At 34.0% G+C, this 23,119-nt stretch overlaps 1 protein-coding gene across 2 annotated transcripts; it reads left to right on the forward strand.

Moving 5' to 3' along the window:
- Positions 1-509: 509 nt before the first annotated feature.
- On the forward strand, positions 510-22,782 carry LOC114368059 (tripeptidyl-peptidase 2-like). Of its 2 annotated transcripts, none has more exons than XM_028325408.1 (34): positions 510-927; positions 1,941-2,019; positions 2,126-2,199; positions 3,001-3,110; positions 3,213-3,293; positions 3,858-3,944; positions 4,292-4,434; positions 5,195-5,345; positions 5,428-5,550; positions 5,727-5,810; positions 5,899-6,086; positions 6,204-6,378; positions 6,483-6,604; positions 6,699-6,778; positions 7,845-7,903; positions 9,516-9,670; positions 13,428-13,606; positions 14,055-14,167; positions 14,234-14,404; positions 14,909-15,037; positions 15,149-15,249; positions 15,324-15,441; positions 15,906-15,985; positions 16,869-16,941; positions 17,412-17,497; positions 17,576-17,627; positions 17,702-17,836; positions 18,018-18,089; positions 18,761-18,853; positions 19,061-19,156; positions 19,785-19,883; positions 20,787-20,879; positions 21,785-21,994; positions 22,383-22,782. In XM_028325408.1, exons 1-34 carry the CDS (start codon positions 720-722, stop codon positions 22,539-22,541), a joined length of 3,978 nt encoding a protein of 1,325 aa, XP_028181209.1. In that variant the 5' UTR covers positions 510-719; the 3' UTR covers positions 22,542-22,782. The 2 variants fall into 2 exon arrangements, with proteins under 2 accessions (XP_028181209.1, XP_028181208.1); XM_028325407.1 differs by having other exon boundaries at positions 511-927; positions 21,752-21,994.
- Positions 22,783-23,119: the final 337 nt, after the last annotated feature.

Raw genomic sequence — 23,119 nt, forward strand, 5'->3', positions numbered from 1 at the left:
AATAATAATAATAATAATAATAATAATAATAATAATAATAATAATAATAATAATAATTAGTCACAATCTATTATTAACGTCCGAATATATTTGTCGTACTTTTTATACTTTCAGGGATTAAATTTTGTATTTTTATTTTTCTGAAATTTGTTAACATAGTGGAAAGACAAAAGTAGGCTATTTTATTGTGATAAATATGTCTCTATATAAACAAGTGAAAGTACTACGACAAATATATTTCTATACTGTCAATTTAATTTGACAATCATTTCCGTAACAAATTTGTACTCCGTGCGTAGGTTATCTTATTAGCGACAACAATGAACTTTAATAATTGAATATATATTTGTCATATTACTAACTTTTGTATTTTAATCTTGAATGTATTTTAATCTTGAAGTTGAAGAAGAAAAGTGACTATTTATCTTATATTTCCTGAATAAGATCCTTGAGTTAGTATAAATTCTAGATCCAAAATGTCATTGCCACGTCGGCTCCTCCTCCCGAGATGACCAAAACACCCTCTTTTCACTCACCTCTACGCAGCATAACCAAAACCCGACAGGCAACTGCAACACTCACGTTCCCCTCTCCCATCACATCATCATTGTTTTCATCACTCCCAACCCAAGGGTCTCACACACGCAAAACAATTAAACAAAGAGCTTCCACCGTCGACTTGCATCTCTTCAAAACGCCACCGTACTGCTCACAAGCCAATGCCTTGCTCTTCCATCACTTCCACCGCCGATGACAGCAGCAGCAACAACAACAACAAGAAGAAGGATGGTTCTTCTCTCCATGACTTCAAGCTGAACGAATCGACCTTCTTAGCTTCGCTCATGCCTAAGAAAGAGATTGGCGTCAATCGCTTCTTCGACGCTCATCCCGAATACGACGGTCGCGGCGCTCTCATTGCTATCTTCGGTACTCCTAGCTATACCGTTGACTCTCCTACTTTCCCTTCAATTTCCTCTTTTTTTTTTCTTTATTTTTTAAGATTTTTAGGTTGTGGAAACGTTCTCAAGCGATAAATTGGAAATGATCTCGAGTTGAGGATTGTGTTCGAGTTAATTTGTTGTATGATTAAGCTGTATTATGTAATAGTAAGAATTTAAGAGTGGAAATGATCGAAATTAAGACGCGTTTATCTCTTTGTTTTTCAGGTTAATTGTGTGTTTGCTTTGCATGTGTTAAATCAGTGGACTGTGTGGAGTTTTGTGAGTGGAATTAATCAAAATTAAGATGCGTTTTATTGTCTCTTTGTTTTCGGATTAGTTGTGTGCTTGCTTTGCATGTGTGAATTTAGTGGAGTGAGTGGAGATAAATTGTGAATTTGATGAAAAGAAATTGAAGAAGTGCTGAAATTATTTGAGTTCATAGTTGTTGTAATGGAAAGTGATTTAGTGATGTCCATTTGTGTGGTTTGGATTTTGATGTGAACGAATGAGAGATGGAATTAACAAGAGAGAACCTGTTGTAGTGACATTGTTGGATTGGCAGCGCTAAAGAAGTGTTTTTTATTGCTTTAGGAAACATTTTGTAAGGAGTGTTGGCGATTAAGATTTCGTGTTGTGTCTGTATTCACATGTTACGGATTTATTGTTTTTTGAATTTTTAGATGTTTTTTTCTGTTTCAATTTAGTGATGAAGATACTTGTGTGCTGTGTTCGTTATTAGCTATGTTTGCATTTTTAGGCTTCTGTTTTTAATCCGAATCACTTTTACTAGTACGTTCTCACTAGAACCTAGAGTAATGATTGTAACCTTCACTCTTCTCTTGCATTGGCTATGTGCCAATTTAATTTGCTGCTACTAAAATGTCTTTTAATGATTATGTTGCTTGTATTCTTAAGTATGTTTTTGTTATACTGTCTGATTGTATTTGTTAATAGTTCATATGACAAATTTGTTAAATCGTTAGATCTGCATGTTTACAGATTCTGGTGTAGACCCAGCTGCTGATGGATTACAGATTACCTCAGATGGGAAACCAAAAGTTCTTGATGTCATTGATTGGTAAATAAATTGAAAGTACTTCATTTTGGATATTTAGTTTAGCTGATATTTCTTTTGAGTGTTTATTGGTTTCCCAATTAATATATGGCACTTTTTCTTTCCTCAGCACAGGGAGTGGTGATATTGATACCTCAAAGGTGGTGAAGGCCGATTCTGATGGTCGTATTTGTGGGGCATCAGGTTAGTGCTAGGAATGGTATATAGCCTGTTGATACAAATAATTATGTTTAGACGTTTTTCAGTATATTGTAGTAATTGCTTGTAACTCAGGAGGTATTTGCAAAAGAATACTACATGCAAATTATGGTGAGTTGGTGACCTCGTTTAGGGATGAAACTAGACAATTATTACAGTGAGTAGGGCAGTTTGTAAACAAATTGATACTCCTGATCACATATACATTAAAGACGTGATTTTTAATATACCCTAATTAAGTGAAAATTAAGAATACAAGGGACTGATTTGTTTTGATTTTATTTTGTTGTTGTAAAAATCAAATTTCTGTAAAATATAATTCAAAAACAGTTTTGAAGAACAAAAATAATAAAAATATGCTTAGATAATTTGTTCCCATAGTAGTTCCAAAATCAACTTGTTCTTTAAATTACAACCCTTCTGTTGATGAGGCAGTGTTTCAATTTTTTATTATTTACAGAATAATAAATTTAAAAGTATATTTGAACTGTTTTTGTTTTCTTGGTTTTAAAACTCCTACCTTGTTGTATTGTTTTGAAAAATTAAGATAAGGAAACACTCTTAAACAAGGTTTCATTAATTCTTTATTATTAAAAACCAAAAGCTCTTACTGAAAACAGAAACCAAACAGGCTCTTAAAATATTCTCCTCCAACAAGTCTGACAAAGTATTTATTTTTCTTATTTTTATTTATGTTTTCTGTCTATTAGAGTAATGTATAGGAAATGGAAATTGAATTATTAAGCTCTTGTTGTTGCCTTGGTCTTCCTGAAAAATATTGTACAGGGGCATCATTGGTTATCAATACTTCATGGAAAAATCCTTCTGGTGAATGGCGTGTGGGTTATAAATTAGTTTATGAGCTATTCACGGAAGATGTGATTTCTCGTTTGAAGGTGGTAATACAGTTTTTTGAAATATTTTAGCTTCTCTAGGCTTCATACCTCTGGCTATTAGATGTAATTTTTGTTTTCTCCTCTTGAAATGCTCATTGGCAGAAAGAAAGAAAGAAAAAGTGGGATGAGAAAAACCAGGAGGAAATTGCTAAGGCTGTAAAACAACTTGCTGACTTTGATCAGGTTCATTGGAAATTTTATTGATTCTTGCATATGCTAGAATGGTAGAACTGAAAATTACATATGATATAGTCAACACTTCAACATTTGGTTTAGTAGGAATGGCATATTGCAGGGGCAAACTGTTCACATGTTCTCTTTTTGTTATTACATTTTCCTATCTTGTGTCTGGTTGATACATTGATTGGTACTGTGTTTGAGACAAGATAAGAAATTTATCCTTTCATATCCCATCCTGCTTTTCCTGCTGTATTTTCTTAACATTCTTTCTGTAAGTACTCATCAGTAGTGCATTATGCTATTATGAACAGATGAATTTTTTTTTAAGGATTCAACATAGCCTATGAGTATGTGAGTGTGTTATGTGCTATTTTTTCCTTCTGGATGCTCATTTACCGATATGATTGCCTGTTGATTTTTTTAATTTAATTACCAGAGCAAATTGCAGATAGTACTCTTGATTTGATGAATAGCTATCATGCTTATCCAGATATGATTTGGTTGTTTTTATTTATGTTTTTATATTGTTCTTGTTCCATATAACTCAAACTATGATACATTTTCTAGAAACACATCAAGGTAGAAGACGTAAAACTTAAAATGTCCCGGGAAGATCTCCAGAATAGACTTGATATTCTGAGAAGGCAATCTGAGGTGAGTGCTGAGCATGTCATCTTCCTTTGTTGCTCTTCGGGTATTTGTGTCTTTTCCTGTCCTTGAAATAGGTAATGAACAATTGATTTGAATTTATATCATTATAGGACACTCATAAGTGGTGGAATGAGGATATTGATAGAATGATTGTCTCTGTATGAAATAATGTTGAATTTTTTTTTCCACCTGGCCACACATAAACAATGAATTTCTTGTTTTTTCTCCCTCTGACTCGTCTCAATGACTCAAACTAAAAGAGACATTTATACTTGTGTTTGTGCTCCCACTGAGAATTTTTTCAACTTGAATTCCTTACATTGAAAAGGAAATGCTGTTTTATGTTTTAGAGCTATGATGATAAAGGGCCTGTCATAGATGCTGTTGTCTGGCATGATGGAGAGGTTTGGAGGGTAGCCCTTGACACACAGAGTCTGGAGGATGATCCAAATTGTGGGAAGCTTGCTAGTTTTATGCCTTTAACTAATTATAGGTACATTTAATTCCTGGTGTTAATATTTATTATAACAGTTGATCTTAGTTGATAGCTTTTGTCTGGAGATGCATTGCGAAATTGGCAAATACTCGTGTTTGGGTTTGGGCTACATATTTCCTACTGCAATGAACCTTTTCTTTGATTGTCACTGCTTACAGCTTTGGTTTGAAAACCATGTTCTATTGAGTATTTGACTCCCACCTTGTTTTCTGGAGTTATTTATATTATGACAAAATGCTACTGTAAATGTTGTATATATGAAAATATATGTCATATCTTTTAAATATAAAGTAAAATGTGAAATGATTTGAATCGGATTGAATCTTCAGTGTGTTGTTCTTATGTTTTTGAAAATTTCTTTTGAAACAATTTGACACTTGATTTTTATGTCATCATATTGTTCAGTTTTTTTGGTACAACAAAACTGTTTAGATGACATTCTGCAAACAGTACTTCTGAATGTATTTGGTTTCTCCACTCAGGGTTATGGGTTTCTATCTGGTTTTTGTATTACAGAAAAAAATCAAATTGATAACTTTTTTTCCTAGAAAAGGAGCAACTTAACGATTGAGTTGGGAAGAGCTTGGTTCCCAGCTTTACTATAGTTTGATGTTTCTGAATTAATTTACTTTGCCATCAAAGAAACTAATTTATGTGGTTTAGCTATTGAAGCAATTGTTGTCATTTTTGTTTCTATCAAGTTGCATTAAAATCGTTAAGTGATTTCAATACTAACTGTGACTGCCTATTCTTTCAGGATTGAGAGAAAGTATGGCGTCTTCAGCAAATTAGATGCTTGTACATTTGTTGTTAATGTCTATAGTGATGGGAATGTCTTAAGTATTGTAACAGACTGTTCGGCACATGCCACCCATGTTGCCGGTATAGCTACTGCTTTCCACCCAAAGGTACCAATATATAATTTTATCTATATAGTGCAATATTCTTGCAAGGAATAGTATACCTTTTGATATACAATTTTGTTGTTAGGAGCCCTTGTTGAATGGAGTTGCACCTGGTGCACAAATAATATCTTGTAAAATTGGGGATTCTCGCTTAGGTTCAATGGAAACAGGAACTGGTTTGATTCGGGCACTGATAGCAGCTGTGGAGGTGCTTCAAAATTTTCTTCTTTTTACTCCTCTTTAACTGATTATCCTGGATATTTTGACAAGTGAAATATAATTTGCCTTTGATTTTTGTGTGTCTGATGAACTGAGTTTGTTTTAGGATCTTATAACATCCTGCATAAGACTTTTATTGATGGGCATGCAGTATTTCTTTTTCAGCATAAGTGTGACCTTATCAATATGAGTTATGGTGAAGCAACATTACTGCCAGACTATGGACGCTTTGTTGATCTTGTGAATGAGGTATTTTCTTAGACTTTCATTTTAGCTGAGCACTGATATCATTTATTATCTATTCTCTTAGTTGTTGTTTTGGTTGGTTTACTTATAGGTGGTGAACAAGTATCGTCTGATATTTATTAGCAGTGCTGGTAATAGCGGGCCAGGATTGAGCACTGTTGGTGCACCTGGTGGTACATCTTCAAGTATCATAGGTGTTGGCGCATATGTGTCTCCTGCTATGGCTGCCGGTGCTCATTGTGTTGTTGAACCTCCATCTGATGGGCTTGAATACACTTGGTATATTCACTTCTCTGAAACTTCCTAATTGGATGACTTTTTATATCCTCGTGTCTTAATTTCATTACCTTTTTTTGCATCATTATCATTGCATGATTGATGCAAATAACTTTGCAGGTCTAGCCGAGGACCAACAGCTGATGGAGACCTTGGTGTTTGTGTGAGTGCTCCCGGTGGTGCTGTTGCTCCTGTCCCCACATGGACTCTTCAACGGCGTATGCTCATGAATGGGACATCAATGGCATCACCATCAGCCTGTGGAGGAACTGCGTTGCTCATAAGTGCAATGAAGGTTCTTGCATGTGGTTCTTTTGTAGCTTATCTTATTTAGTGGTCTTTACTTGCACACATATCTCTAGTTTTCTGATGTGTTGCATGTGTATGATCTGCATTCAGGCCGAGGGAATCCCTGTGAGTCCATACAGTGTGAGGAAGGCACTTGAAAATACTGCAATTCCCATAGGTGATTTACCTGAGGATAAATTATCCACTGGACAAGGGCTTATGCAAGTTGACAAGTTAAATAATCTGCCCAGTTTTTACTTCTATGAAAATTTTAGTAAATCCTAGTTTTGTGACGTTTATTGACTTAAATCATATACTCCTTGACAGGGCTTTTGAATATATACAGAAGTGCCAAAATGTTCCATGTGTTTGGTATCAAATAAAAATCCAGCAATGTGGAAAAACAAGTGAGTTTACATTCTACAATGTACTTTTTACCTTCCCCTTATGTGAACAAAGAAGACGGGAAATATATTATCTTTTGGCTTTCCCTTATATTTCTAACAGTAGAAAGTGTAGCATGTTATTGCTATATGTGAGATTAAAATCATTCTCGAGCCTTTACCTAATGGCTTAAGATTTTGGGATAGTTGGCATTTGGCACATTAAATGATATCAAAGCCCAATAATTTAACCTCCATTGTTCTAACAAGAGTGCAGGCAATGCAATAGCCCACCCTACCTGGTGCTACTAAGGGCTTTTGCATGAGGGGTGTGTTAGATATAAAATCTTTCATGTGACTTCACCTAAAAGATAGTTGGTTCATGACAATATATACAATTAAGTTACTCGGGGAAAATAGGTTGGCAGACATTCTTTTGTATATAGTGAACATTTCGTCTAATATTGTGAATTTGTATGAATTTTTTTTTTCTTGCCTAGGATTGTCTCTCAACTTCCTTGCTCCTGTCTAAAGTTGATGATAGAGTTACATTAGCATACAAAACATGACAACCTATATGAGAAAGAAAATTCTAATGTTTGGAAAGAGAATTACAGTTAGAGATTGAGATTTTTGGTAAATTGCTGGAGTGAAAAAGCACTCAGCGGCATCTATATTTATACTCATTTCAGAATAAATTGCATTTAAGAGTAATAAATAAAAATGCAACTCCCTAAGAATAATGATTAGCGCTATACGCAAATGTGACTATTCATCTATCCTAGACAGCAATTCCTAATATATAGAGAGTTTTTCCAACGATTACTATATAAGTTTTAACATGAACATAGAATGTTTCATGGCTGAAAAATAGAGAAGCATTGATTTCTAAGGAGGTCAATATTGTTTTCATCTTTGAAATATTGTTGCATTGCCCATTGATAAATAATCCAATTAATTAGATGACTTGGTGCACAAATGTTGTTATACATTAAAATTGAAATCAGGAAAGTGTATGTGTAACTTGTCTAGGAGGAAAAGCTAGATTGTAGAGTAATATCTGATGCTTTTGTATGATTTCTAATAACAGGTCCTTCATCAAGGGGCATCTACCTTAGGGAGGCTAGTGCTTGCCAACAATCTACGGAGGTGAGATCATTGATAAATTTGTTGTGCATTGTTGATCACAATGATTGAATCAGGTCTTTTGAAACTTGTAGAATGAATTTAAGATGGGAAAAACAATTACTGATGACTTGTAATCTTATACAAATGATGAGAAATTGATGAGTTAACTATGCTACACTAGCTTACATCCTTAAGGAAAGAACATAAAATAGAGTCCGTAATTCTGTTGGTAAAAAATTGGTGAGGAATTGTGGGTCTGTTTGATTCCTGTTTTACTTTTTTGTTTTGAAAACAATTTTCTAAAACAATTCTACAATATGTTGCAATCAATTTCTTATTCAAAATCTATTAGAAGTTTTGAAAGTTGTTTCGAAAAGAAGTGTTTTAAAATAAATAAAAAACAGAAAGAGCAGGGAGATGTCTTGTCATTCTCTTTTTCTATTTTCTTCAAATGCTTTGTTCTAGTGCTCAGGGTAAAATTTTTTAGGAAATGTTCTCAAGGGACAAACACTTCACACGTAGTAAAGGGACTAACAAATTTTAGAAAATATTTTTGAAAACAATAATAATGACTTATTAGTATAATGACTTATTTTTGAAAACATACAGTTGTTAATGACGGAATAATTCTAATTTCTAATTTGTACAACCTACATTAATTAGGAAGTCTAATTATTTATAATGAGTGGCCTGATTCCTAATATATTCAAGTGTTCAACATATTATTAGGAAACAATGAAACAATGATAATTAGCCTTACTCCCATCATGTGCCCTCTTGAAGATATCAGCTACTTGTTGATTTTGTTTTCCAGTTCTAACATGCAGTAGGCATAAGTCTTAGCTAAATCTTTTTCTCAATTTGTATTGCTTTGGTGTATTTGGTTGGTAAAATAAATGCTACAATCTTTACTGGTTGTTGGTTGTCTTGAGGTCATTTAGGATGAAGTATTTTTTTCTATTCATTGTGGTATTCTTCTCACGGTCTTTTTGGGGATTGAGTTCTGGTCTTATGGAGAGATTGACATGCTGTGTTGTATGTTTCTTGTTCTCAGTTTTCCTTCCCCCCCTTTTATTTTGGTTTTGATTTTGTCAGGTCTTAGGGATTTCTTATCCTCTTGTGCTTGTACTTTTCTATCATAATAAATTCTTCATTTTTTTCTAACTCTTCTTGAATAAAGTGGCAATTGACTTTTATGTGTTCTATTCTTTTTTTACAATACACTGGGTTTGAGGCAATGTGAATGTTAACTTGATTATCGCACCAAAGTTTCATACATAGTTGGCCCATGAATCCAATCTCATCAAGTAGTTAGTTATCAATCTGTGATAGTGGTGCATGGTGGTTTACTCCAAAACATTATAGTGGTATAATGCGTAGCTGGATGGAAAATTATACAATAGTGAATTGTTTTATTGAATTTCAAATTAACAGCCATATGTCAATTATAATCAATCACCCAATTAATTTGGTTGACTTATCATGGAATAAGTTTTGACCCATATTCTCTGGTTGCTTGTACTTTTCAAAATTCTAATCTTTTCATTAGCTACTTGTAAATTTTATTGCGGTTGGGTCCATTATGATTTCAGTTAGTAATTCTTTTCAAACTTTTGCTCACACATATTCACAGTGGACAGTGCAACTTAATCCAAAATTTCATGAAGATGCTGACAACTTCAAGGATTTGGTTCCATTTGAGGAGTGCATTGAATTACATTCTACAGAAGAGACAGTTATCAAGGCCCCTGACTATCTATTGCTCACTTATAATGGTCGCACCTTCAAGTTAGTGTGCTTTACTTCACCATTATTTTCATTGTTTGCATATATTGCCATAAGTTTACCTTGAATGTGTTGCCAAAATAGTCTTTGCTGTTATCTATTTTATTTTTTGTGATAACCTGAAATTATTACGCACCTGATTTTTGTTAATTCAATATTAATTTGTTAGACATATAGAGATGTTCCTGTTAATCTAATTATTTTAGTTCTGTGTCTTTAGCCTTATGGGTTTATATTTTAATTTTGTACAGCTGTAAAACTTGTAAAACTAGCTTTCTGAATAAAATTCATAGCAAAGTTTTCTGAACAAGATACTAATTTTGTACACCTTTTTTATTCCTTCTCTCCTTTTGATAATAATTAGATGTATGGCTTCTGTGGGGAATTGAAATGATTGTGTTTGCCTTGCCTGCGTAATGTCAATTCTTCCTGCTTGAGTCAAAACACTTCCATTGCATATTTGCATTTGTAAAGCAATTGGTTTTCTGTTATCACAATTTTGTGTCGTGGTCTGTTGCATAATCAATATCAGATCTAACCTTTTCATGGTACACTGTTACTTATATAATAATTTTGAAGTAGACACATTGCAATCTTGCATGAACCAAATTGCAACTGTCACCTAACTGAGATGACCTCAGGCTCAATGCAAGCCTCAAACTTATCAATAAATAATACCTAGCTATCCTGAGAGCAAAAACAGGGGCTAACTTACAATACAGCCCAATTGAAATTTCCTAGAATTTCAACAAGAAGATTGCTAGTAAACACGCTAACACAGACATTACCATTGGTTAAAATTTATAAGAAATTACAAAACTATGAGTGGGGACTCGTTTAATATTGATGAGATGTACACACTTATGTGATTCTCGATAATAGTGTGTTGCTAGATTTCCCTTTCAACTTAAGCTTCATTGATTTTTCACCTTTTCTAAAATAATGGTTTACTTCTAAAAGTACTAGCTTATCAGACTTCTAAATATTAACAAAACAGAAGTATTGAAATTTCCCATATGAGCATTATATTGGGCTCACCAATAAAACAATATCAGAATTGCTGGAGTAGAATACTAAGACAACTCTTTGCCGTCATTAAGAAACATATATCCACAATTTTGATGAGCTTGTGACTGAGCATTTACGAGTTTCTACCTACTATAATTGACACAGGACAAGTGATGCACAAGCATTATTGGAAAATAATTAATTCTTCAAGTAACAGTCTAAACCTAACCAATAGAAATCCAATTAAACTATAAAATAAACAGTCTAGCAAAAGTAGTTTACAACAACTCCAACAAGACAATGTCATGATTACAACTTCATTGTGATGAGGAAAATAGATCCGAATAAGGAAATCTCAATTCATTAAACAAAACATCCTTAGAAATATAAATTCTACCAGTTGAAGATAGACATTTATAGCCTCTATGTGATGAGGAGTACCCTAAAAATATACACTCTTGAGACCTAAAGTTGAGTTTATGAGTATGATAAGGTTTCAACAAAGGAAAACAAGCACAACCAAATGTTTTAAGAAAATGAAAATCAGCTTCTTTGTTGAAAAGAGTAACAAAGGGAATAACAAATTGAGGGATGCAGTGGGTAGTCTATTAATCAAATAAACTGCAGTGACAAAAGCATAATCCCAAAACTGTAGAGATAAAATTCACTGGTACTGCTATGATTCATATCAATAATATATATTTTTGCCTTCCAAAAAAAAAAAAAAGTTGCATGATGGAGCAATGTGAGTCGTAGGTCTACTATGTGTCTAAGTTTTCTCTCAACTACATCATTTTGATGATGAGTGTGTGGGCAAATTAATCTGTGTGAAATACAATAGGAGGCTAATAGAGCAGAAAAGGGTCTGTATTCATCCACCCAGTCAGATTGAACACTTTTTATTTTAGTCTTAAGTTGAAGTTCAACAGATGACTTGAAATTTTGAAATACAGATGTAGTTTCAGCTTTGGTTTTAATAGGAAATATCCAACTGTATCTTGAAAAAGCATAAACAAATGACACATAATATTTGAATCTAGAGTAGGAGGTTAAATGAGAAGGTCTCCATAAATCTGTAAAGATAAGTTCTAAAGGGGAATAAACTGAAGTAGATGAATGAGAAGACAACCTATGACATTTTCCCATATAACAAGAGGCACAAAAATCTGAAATCATTTTATTAGATAACAAAATATTACACTGATCAAAAACTAGTTTCAGTACATGACTATTGGGGTGTCCTAACCTAGCATGCCAAAGATTAACAGTGCTAGGAGGTGAAACAACAGAATCTTTATTAGCAGTAGAAGATGATGTTGATAACAATTGAGGTTTGTGGTCCTGAAGTCTGATGCTATGAAATGAATAGAGGCCGTCAACACCTACAGCACCCTGAAGGAGCACTTTATTGGTCCCCTGTGATTTCACAAGACATGAACATGAGTGAGGATGAAACTCAAAGAAAACAGCATTATCTTTAGCAAATTGACTGACACTTAACAAATTTTTTGAAATTGAAGGAACATGTAATAGCTTATTAAGTTTGAAAGTAATATGAAAGTCATTAGGAGACACAAAAGATGAAGAACCAGTACTTGAATAACCTTGAGTGTAATTCAGGGATGGAGGTGCAAGCATCTGAGTGTCTCGATTGTACCGAACAAGGCGAGTTTCGTGGCCATAAAGCAGAGTCTCAATCTCTGCAATGGATGGCGTATGTTTCTTGCTTTCAATCACGGAAACTACTGGCGCATAATCCGAAGGTAGACCTTCAAGAATAGCATCGACATGCTCCTCATGGCGAATTGGAACTCCAACACCAGCAAGCTCGTCGACGTAGCTTTTGATTTTGTGAAGGTACTCATCCATCTTTTTCCCTTCGAGTGAGACAGCACGCATCGCAGTCCGTAATTGACGTGCCCAAGACTTGGTGTGAAGGCTGAAATGCTCGTGAATCTTCTCCCACACCTGATAGGAGTGATTCGAGCCTAACACGCATGAAAGAACGGATTTTGAGAGCGTCGGTTGAAGCCAAACAAGGAGTGTTTGGTCCTGTACTTCCCATGCTTCATATTCAGGATTAACGTGATCCATGATTCGATCATCTTCTGTGAGAAATTGAGGCGGAACGATTGGATTAACCACAAACCTCTGCAGCTTATGCGATTTGATGACTGGTTCGACGTGTTGTTGCTAGTGTAGATAGTTGGAATCATCCAATTTCTCAGCTATCGTCATTGGAAATGAATGCGAACTGAAACCTTGAGATGCAGAAGCCATGGATGTGAAGGTGAAGCTCGATAAACTGAAGAGAAGAGCTTTTGCGAAGAAACAAGCTCTGATACCATATCAGAATTAGAGAATTGAGAGAACAGAGAGAATAAGCAAAAACATTGAGAACAGGAGAAGGAAAAACTGATATTATTGATTCTGAAAAGTTGATTTGAGTTAGTTACAACTGAGAAACTAGCCATAACTAACTCTAACTAATCGTAACTAACTTCTAACAAAATGTAACTGCCTGGATGTTGTTAGGGAAAAACTAACAACCCTTACAATTATGAAACAAAACTGTTTTCACAGTTATGTATTTACATACTCTAATACTAAAGGAAAATTCACTAGGTAGAACTAAAATAGACTTAGCATACAGCTTTTTTTTTATTTGTTATTTTGATTGAGTTTCTGTTAAATAATTTTAATTTGTAGTTTTGTTTTATTACTTACTCAACTTGTTTTCTTCCACTTTTAGTGTAGTGGTGGATCCTTCCAATCTTTCTGATGGTCTTCATTATTTTGAGGTCTATGGTGTTGACTGCAAAGCTCCATGGCGTGGTCCTCTCTTCAGAATTCCAATCACCATAACAAAGCCCAAGGCTGTAACTAATCAGCCTCCACAAATTTCATTTTCAAAGATGTTATTCCAGCCAGGTGTGCATTAGTTGATTAAGTTTATCTTCATGCTTCTTTTTACTGGTGTCCTACTAAGGTTTTAAATCTGGCATCTACATGTAACACATAGCAACCAAAACTTAAGCTATTGCCCAGTAGCCTTGTTCTTTTTTGCCTAATACACCAAGTATTGGATTTGTCTTAAATTATTTATCCCATATTCTCATTGCATTCACAGTTCTTTTGTATTTACGTGTATGTAGCTCTAAAAGTATGCTTACAGTGAGACTTATGATGGGGATGCTCCAACTTATTTAGTTAGGATATCTTTATACAGATCTCATTCATGTTTGTGAGTGCTAGTGTAGCACAAGGGTCATACACATTGGCCCAGTCCACATACTAATCCTAGCCCCAAAAGTCAAGTAGATATACTTATTGAGTTTAACACTTTCAGTTATTTTCTTTTTATTTGTTGATTCACTAGGCCATATAGAAAGGAGATACATAGAAGTGCCGCATGGTGCATCTTGGGCCGAAGTAACGATGAAAACATCAGGTTTTGACACAGCACGAAGATTTTATGTGGATGCTGTTCAGGTATGACTTGAGGCTTGAAATTTTTTCAGATTATGGCCAGTCTTGTTGACATTTTTCTATGCCCAGCTGTGCCCACTGCGAAGACCTTTGAAATGGGAGACTTCTGTAAATTTTCCTTCTCCTGCTGCCAAAAGCTTTGCCTTTAGGGTAGTAAGCGGTCAGACATTGGAACTAGTCATTTCTCAGTTTTGGTCAAGTGGCATGGGGAGTCATGAGACCGCGAGTGTGGATTTTGAGGTACTAGAATTCTTATTTAGATGCATTTCCCTCCTCCCAGATATTTGGGAAGATCTTGCCTTTTCTTTTTGACAAACTGAAAAATCTTTTAGTTTTTGAATTGCATGGTGCATAGTGATTATTCCTGTTACTTTTAGCAGTTGATGTTGATGATGTTAAATGCATCTCAATTCCTTTTTATCACCTTGCTTGTATTGTGTGATAATGGTTGACAATTTGCCATTTTTATATCTATATAACAGATCAGGAACTTAAATAACAAATGTTAAAAGACAAAGGCTGTAGATAAATCTTATGAAGAATAAACATATGATTTTTTTCTTCCACTTGATCCAGTAATTTTGTGGTTGTCCTTTCATATATTGCAGCCTCTGAAGCTATAATTGGATCTTTTTCTCTGAATATTTTTTGGCTTCATGTATGATCACTTTTATAATGTGGGATATGATGTGTTATTTCATTCTACATTGAATATACAATCCTGCTGTCTACATAAAATTTCAGGTTGTCTTTCACGGGATAAAGGTCAATCAAGAAGAAGTTATACTTGATGGTAGTGATGCACCAGTCAGGATTGATGCTGAAACACTAGTGGTATCTGAGGAACTTGCACCTGTGGCAATTCTAAACAAGGTTATCTTTTTGAAGCTCCTATTTTCCCCCTTCTATTTATGCTATTCTGTCATGCTGTTAATTTTGAAACCAATGAGATTTACCCGTTCTAATGTAATATTAAACTTGCAGATTAGGGTCCCATATCGGCCAATAGATTCTAAGATTATTGCACTTTCAACAGATCGTGACAAACTTCCTTCTGGAAAGCAGATACTAGCACTGACTCTGACGTGAGTTATAAATTTTATTGTCATTTTTCGTTCGATAATTTGGATGACCTTTTCTCAGTACTCCGATTTTGCAGCTACAACATCAAATTGGAAGATGGAGCTCAAATAAAACCTCACATACCTTTGCTAAATGACAGGATATATGACACTAAATTTGAGTCTCAATTTTATATGATTTCGGACTCAAATAAGGTATATTAATATTTACTTTCCTTCTACTAAAAATGAATTAAATAGTTTACATTAGAGATTATTTTGCTCAATCCTATGAATAATAAGTTGCATGTAAGTTTTGCTCATATATAGAAATGCTGAGTTTTACATTTGTTTTTTTTTTTTTGCAAGTTTTCACCTGACTGATTGTAATGCACTAGTGGTCACTGAGTAGTGGAATTTATAACCTATTGGGTGAGAATGCATGTGTTAATGGGCATTTGCCAGATGATATCTGTTTCTTTGGTGTATTCCAACATCTTTTCTATTTTTGTAGCTCTTTGCACCTGTTTGGAAATGCTTTTTGTCAAGGAAATAATCCCATATTTTTAAAGCTCTTGTGGGAAGTTGTGAAAAAAACAAAACAATTATTTCTCTAAAATAAACATGTACTTCGTTTGCTTCATATATTTTATCTCATGCCTTTTCTGTTCTGATTATAGCGCGTATATTCAAGTGGAGATGTCTATCCAAGCTCTTCTAATCTTCCCAAAGGAGAATATATTTTACAGTTATATTTGAGGTACATGTCTCTTTCTGAGCATAAACCCTGGATGAGAGTGCACATGCTTGTTTGTTCCCATTGGAGCTTAGTGTTGTTAAATAGCGGCCATGTCGCCGCCATGGTGGAATGGCGTGGCAGATTTTTTGTCAACCACCATAGGCAATTTGTGAAGGGAGGCCCACCATGGTGGCACTATAAGGCACAATGGCGTGTTTATATGGTGGAATTTTGGCATTCTGCCATGTCCCACCATCTGCCATTAATAACACTGGAGCTTTCTATAGATCTGATGACATTCTGGCGACTTTGTAAATTTTGAAATATATTTCAATTCATAGGTAGTGGTTGAATGCTTCTTGTGAACTAATATTGTTAAGAGGACTTGGAAGCTTGATTTAGTTATCTATACTTGTAATAAAAAAGCCTGCGTATCACAAGTGGAATATTTCTAGGTTCATAAAATATTTATACATAAAAGTGCATTCATCTTAGTCCTTCACTGATAGAACGCCAATTGAGCAGAATTATTAAATCACACAAAATACATAGAATACAGCAGTATTTGTTGTCCCAGAGTCATAGACTCTTACAGATATCAGTCTCTGTCCAAAGTACAAGGAGACAAGCCATCATATTCCCCTGTTTACACTCATTTAATAATATATGTCATTATGTCTGCCCTAAATTGTCAACATGACAGTTGTTATTGAACATATTCTAATAATACATAACTGCTAATGACATTTATTATTAAAGAATTTCTGATAATAAATTAGCTCCTACTCTACCAAAAACTACCAACACGATAGTTATTATTACAGTTATATCTAATAATACACGACTGCTCAAGACAGTTGTTATTGGTTCCAATAACTTTTTGTTTTTTTTTTTTTGGTTTCAGGCATGACAATGTGCAGATTTTGGAAAAGATGAGGCATTTGGTGTTATTCATTGAGCGAAATTTGGAAGAGAAGGTAGTTTATCATATCGATTTATGTATTCACAATGGTCAATTGGTGCTGAAATCTAGAAGAGCTTTTCCACTATGATTGAAGTTTTTTGAATTAGCATTGATTATGTGACTTACGATAAAGATGGGGTCATGAGTCACCACAAATCTTATCAAGGGGAGAATTTTGAAAATATGATTAAATGGTATTTTTACTAGTGTACTAGTATAATCACATGGCAGCTACAAAGATCAGATAATGCTGTTGGGTTAGACATGCCCAAATTGCAAAACCTTTTGCCTGGAATTTTCAAATGTATTTGTAATTCTCCCGATAATTAATCCTCGTGTTCGAAAATAATTTGTTATTGAGTTATACATGCCTCCATCCGACGGTGCTCCTGCTGTCTAGCTATAATAATTCTATACACACTACTAAAATTTAGATGATAATATTCTATTCATTTTCTTATTTATGTTTTTGTTGGTTTCCAGGATGTCATTCGGTTAAGCTTTTTCTCTCAACCCGATGGCCCACTTATGGGAAATGGTTCCTTCAAATCCTTATCTCTAGTTCCAGGGTATGTGAGTATGTTTGTAGTCCTAAAATGGTTTAAATTTCTTCTTGTGTATTTGTGTTGACTTTTACTTATTGGTAGTATAAAAGAAGGAATATATCTTGGTCCACCACCAAAAGAAAAGCTTCCCAAGGTACATTGCTATCCATTTCAACCTTTCAGATATTGCCACTGACAGTTGTAACGGCAATTGTAAAATTTCTGCAGAATTCTCCACAAGGATCTGTTTTGCTTGGGGCAATTTCATATGGGAAGCTGTCCTTTGCTGGTCAGGGAGAGAATAAAAATCCCGAAAAGCACCCTGCATCATATCATATTTCTTATATAGTTCCCCCAAATAAGGTTACTCTCTGCCTCATAAAGTTACCTGCCTTCATTTCTTCTTGTATGATTTATAAAGTTAATTGCACATCCCATACTCCTAAGTGGCTGCTTTGAGCTAGCACTGGGCTGTGCTGTAGTTGAATCAACTATCATGTAATATATGACTTATGTTAATGTCTAATTATGTATCTTTTGAAAGATTGATGAGGACAAGGGAAAAGGTTCTTCCTTATCTTCCAAGAAGAATGTTTCAGAACGTTTAAAAGAAGAGGTACTATGCTAGTCATAAATCAGTGAAAGAGCTTCCTTTTGGTTTTTATCCTATTTCCTGTTTTACTTATGGTTCAATATATGCTCTTTTTGCATCTTTTTACTTCTTGAGGCAATTGCATTACTATCCATGTTCCCATTGTTATACTCCATAAATTGCATTATTTGAAACATTGGTAAATGACTGTGAACGAGGATGCCTGAAATAAGGTTAATTAGGTAGAGGTGAAGTTTGCTAGTATACCTTATACTGAATTTATTTTATCATTGAAGTTAATTACCTTTCTTGATTCAAATCAATGGCATTTTATGGAACATTTTCTATCTATTGATTCTGTATTTGAAAACATGTCTTCTAGAATATTCCTTTATCTTGAATATTAAATTATAAATTGGTTATTCACCCAATTTATTTTAATAATTATAAAAAAGGACGGGTCTTTGCTGATATGAGTGAATGATGTATGCTTTTTTTCTTTTTCTTTTTTGGTAAAGTGATTCATGTGGGTTTTAATGCCTTTAACATTTTAGCAGAGCATGTGTGTATATTGTAAATATCTGATGTACTGTAATTATGCCTCAAATTTCTTATCATAATGTAGATTCTATTCTATGGATTTTAGAATGTTTCTCTTATGTCTTCCTGGTTCTTTAATTTTACTTGTCCATCAGGTAAGAGATGCAAAATTAAAAGTTCTAGCAAGCCTAAAACAAGAAACAGATGAAGAGCGCTTGGAGTGGAAAGAGCTATCTGCCTTGCTTAAAGTCAGTACAGAAAATTTAGTCCGAATTTGTTTTTTGCCTTCATTTTATTTTTCTAGTACCATCATAATTGATTTATATTCTTTTTCAAGATTTTTTTTTATGTTTTTCAAAATTGTGATTGTCTGTATATTTTCTGAATAATGTATTCAGCTGTCTATTCTCTGTATTATTAATTAAATAATACATGAATGTTCTATTTCCTTGCAGTTAGAATATCCAAAGTACACTCCATTACTTGCAATGATTTTGGAAGGTTTAGTTTCTAGGAGTAATGTCATAGACAAAATCCATCATGACGAAGAGGTACATTTTTTGGTGGAAGTAAATGTTTTTGATTTTTTTCACCTCATCTCTGATTTTACATCATTTCAATCCTCGCCCCCCCCCCCCCCCCAAAACATATATATCACACACATGTTCAAAAACTTCATTATGGTTGACCTCTGGAGTTTTGATGTTTCATTATTCTTTTGGATTCTCATTTTTTTTTTGTCTTATCAATTTTGTTTTTTTTACCCCAACAGAGTGATCACAATTACAGGTTCGTCACTCTATAAAACTAGAAAACAAAAAGATAGAAATATTGCAGATCTTCCAGGGTCTGCTTCCTCCCTTCCCTAATAATACCCCAATTCGTTATTGAATAATTGGTTAAACTTTTTCTCACACTCCCACGGTCCCACCTTTTTATCATTTTCCCTAGCAGATTGCACGCCTCAGTTCCAACCTTACTCCTACGTGCCACATGCGGATTGGTTTCAGATTGAATTTCCATCTCAACTCTTGGTCTCCTCATAATCCCATCCTTGCTTCCTTAGTTATCTTAGTAATTGTTTTGAGTCCTAACAGGTTTATATGAAAAGTTTATCCTATAGAAGTTTGTACTGGTTTCGTGTCGTAAAACTATGAATATCATGATTTCAATTTGCAGGTGGTTGGTGCAGCCAATGAGGTGATTAACAGTATTGACAGAGAAGAGCTAGCAAAATTTTTTGCACTAAAAAATGATCCAGAAGATGAGGAAGCAGAGGTACTCAATCTTGTCTTCAATACTATTATTTATTTCCATCGCCCATTCTGAAATGGTTACTAAAGAAACAGAAGATATATAGAAATCCTGTATGCTACTGTATGCATGTAATCTATTAATACTGTTGGTACAGTAAATTAGGGGAGCAACTACAGATATTAGTGAACTAATTGTAGCCTATCAACTAATCACAGCTTATGTCTTGAGGACAGTTGTCCTACAACTACTTATTTAGCATGTTCTGAAACTAACAGTTAATGCTAAATCTAACAGTTACACTTTGGTTCTATTTGTGAGATCTGCAAAAATACTCATGTATACGTTATCATACACATTACCGTGTTGTCTGTTTAATCAAGTATGGATATATAAACCATAGGGATATTTAAACATTATGAATTATGTGGACCCACTTGGAAGTTCTCAAATAGTATAGGGGCTTTGTTGAAAAGTCTCAAATAGTTACAATGCTATAGATTAATTAACCTTTTAACAGTTATTTAAGTGTAAACATTGTAAAAAGGGTTATGGAGTAAATACTTCTATACACTAACTGTCTCAAATGTTAACTTTGTTCTTGGCTAAATTTATTATAGAAGTTGATTCTATCTATTTGTTGATAAGTTCCGTACTACTTTCACACTGCATTGTGGTACTCAAGAATAAATTTCAAGAGATTTCAGTGAATTGCCCGAGTGCACTCAGCATGCTGATATTTGCATGTGTGCAAAAATAAGACAGCTTATATTTATAAGAATAAAAAGAATTGGACTATTTTTTATTAGTCTTGTGTTCCCAATGCTTCAAAAATTACTATGTTTCCCTAGCTATATATTGTTATCATTTCCATCAGTGGTTATTCGTAATTGGTTGGCATTTAATGATCTGTCATTTCCACTGTAGAATATCAGGAAAAAGATGGAGTTAACCCGAGACCAATTGGCAGATGCTTTGTACCAAAAGGGGCTTGCGCTGGCAGAGATTGAGTCTTTAAAGGTTTGAGCTTTTGTTCTTTTTCTGATCAGGCTCTTTAAAGCAATTATTTTACATTTTCATCAATTATTTAAATAGTTTAATGACTATATGCACTGACAGTGTAAAAACATTGTCATCCATTTACAAATCATGGTTTGTATGACTTTTAAGATAATTATTATAAAAGTCAACAAACTTGCCATACATGGTAGTTTGCGATTGGATGGATGGTTGAGTAAAACTATTTTACATTGTTGGTGCATGACTCTTTTTCTCTTATTTAGGTACATGCTAAACAAAGTGAAAAATAAAATAGATGATATTACCAAAGTCTGTTTCCTTTGTTGTGTTAGGTTAATAGAGAACTTGTTTTATCCTAGTAGCTGTTTGAAGCAGTAGTGTTTGATCTTGTAAAATTATTAAAAATATATCCAAGAATAGGAAATATCCCTGTAAAGTGAGGTGACAATTTAAGTATTTTTCTCGTGCACAAACCACAGGTATCATGCTGTAAATATTCTTGAGTTTAATTTATATGTACTGTTAATGTAAAATATTGAGAGACGTCCAATAGGAATTTCCCTGTGTTGCCACTTCATATTAATGAATAGGGTGGTGTGGTAAAATGACTAAATCTCATTGAATGTCTATGTAAATTTTTTCACTAACAGTGCATATAATAAATTAAATTCGTAATCTTTTGTGAAACTACAATTCTCATCAGCATGATATTTATGGATTTTGTTACCCGCATTTCACTTACAGTCTCCTTTGGTTAGTTGAGTTGAGTCATCGGCATTATTTTTCTGAAGAAAATGCAGAGACCCTCCTTAGATGTGTCACATTTCCATTATGATAGTGGTAACATTTAATTATTTTTTTATCAATAAAAGTTGGCAGACTTGACTTGGTGTATATTGTCAAAGGACGAAGATAAGTCCCCGACTTTGGCTGCTACAAAAGGGACAAAAGAAGACATTGAAAATAAAAAATCTACGGATGGTCGCAGTCAAGGAGATTTGTTTGAAGAGAACTTTAAAGAACTGAAGAAATGGGTCAATGTGAAGTCATCTAAATATGGAATCCTCTTAGTAACACGTGAGAGGCGATCTCAAAGGCTTGGGACAGCGTTGAAGGTATTTTCTTATGAGTCTTGCATTGGTTGCTGCATGTAACTCATCTATTTATCAATTACTAATTTACTAACAAATAATCATATCATATAACATTGGTTTTGTGCATTATATGAATTGGACACTCAGCTGATTGGTTTTGGGTCAAATTGACCAGCCTGGTCAGTTTTTTTCATTGTTGCATATTGTAACATGTGTGATTAATGGATAAAAGTCATAAAACTTGTGAGGTAGATCATTAAAATTTATAATGAGATCAATCTACATGCGTGTCCTCAATGCAAGTGTATATATATTTATATTTTGATGATGATAGGTGATTGGGGAAAGGGACTTTGGGTAGATAAACCACCAAATTACTTACTTCTGAACCTCTACTCCCTTGATTCAGGTACTGTGTGACATAATTCAAGATGATGCTGAGGCTGCCAAGAAGAAGTTCTATGAACTAAAGCTCTCTTTGCTTGATGAGATTGGATGGACACATTTAGCTGCATATGAGAGACAGTGGATGCATGTGCGTTTCCCTCCAAGCTTGCCTCTTTTCTAGGATGCTGGACAGCAATGCTAGGACTTTGGAATCATGTCCTTTTCCTCAATATTTTTCATTTGTGGATGATTTATGTATCATTAGACCTATCATTTCTTTTTATGGACATCTTGGCCTAGGTATTTCAAACATGGCATGTGAACTTTGCCATGCCTTCAGTGTGGCTGCCACATTAATGGCTTTGTCAATCTCATTTACATTAATTTAATAATAATAATGAAGACTTTGCACTTATCACAAATTGGTACTTTGATATTCTGTCATTTGTTCATTTAATGATTTATGTCCTTTGGGGTTACTGAAGTTAAGAAAAAAAAAACTAAATAGGGATGAACTCCTTACACTATCATTGCCCAAATTTGGGCACTGCTACACCAAATAGGGATTAACTTGTGACTTTCACATTATTAGTACAACGCTCTAACCAACTAAGCTAATAGGTCAATTATGTTATAAAATAAATAATGTTACTATATATAACAGTAAAATTTCTAATGTATATTTAATACTAATCGTATGAGTTATATCAAATTAATTCACATACGGATTACACTCATATGGATCAGATGATCTGTATA

The sequence above is a fragment of the Glycine soja genome, chromosome 9, assembly GCF_004193775.1.
Source record: "Glycine soja cultivar W05 chromosome 9, ASM419377v2, whole genome shotgun sequence".
NCBI lineage: Eukaryota > Viridiplantae > Streptophyta > Magnoliopsida > Fabales > Fabaceae > Glycine > Glycine soja.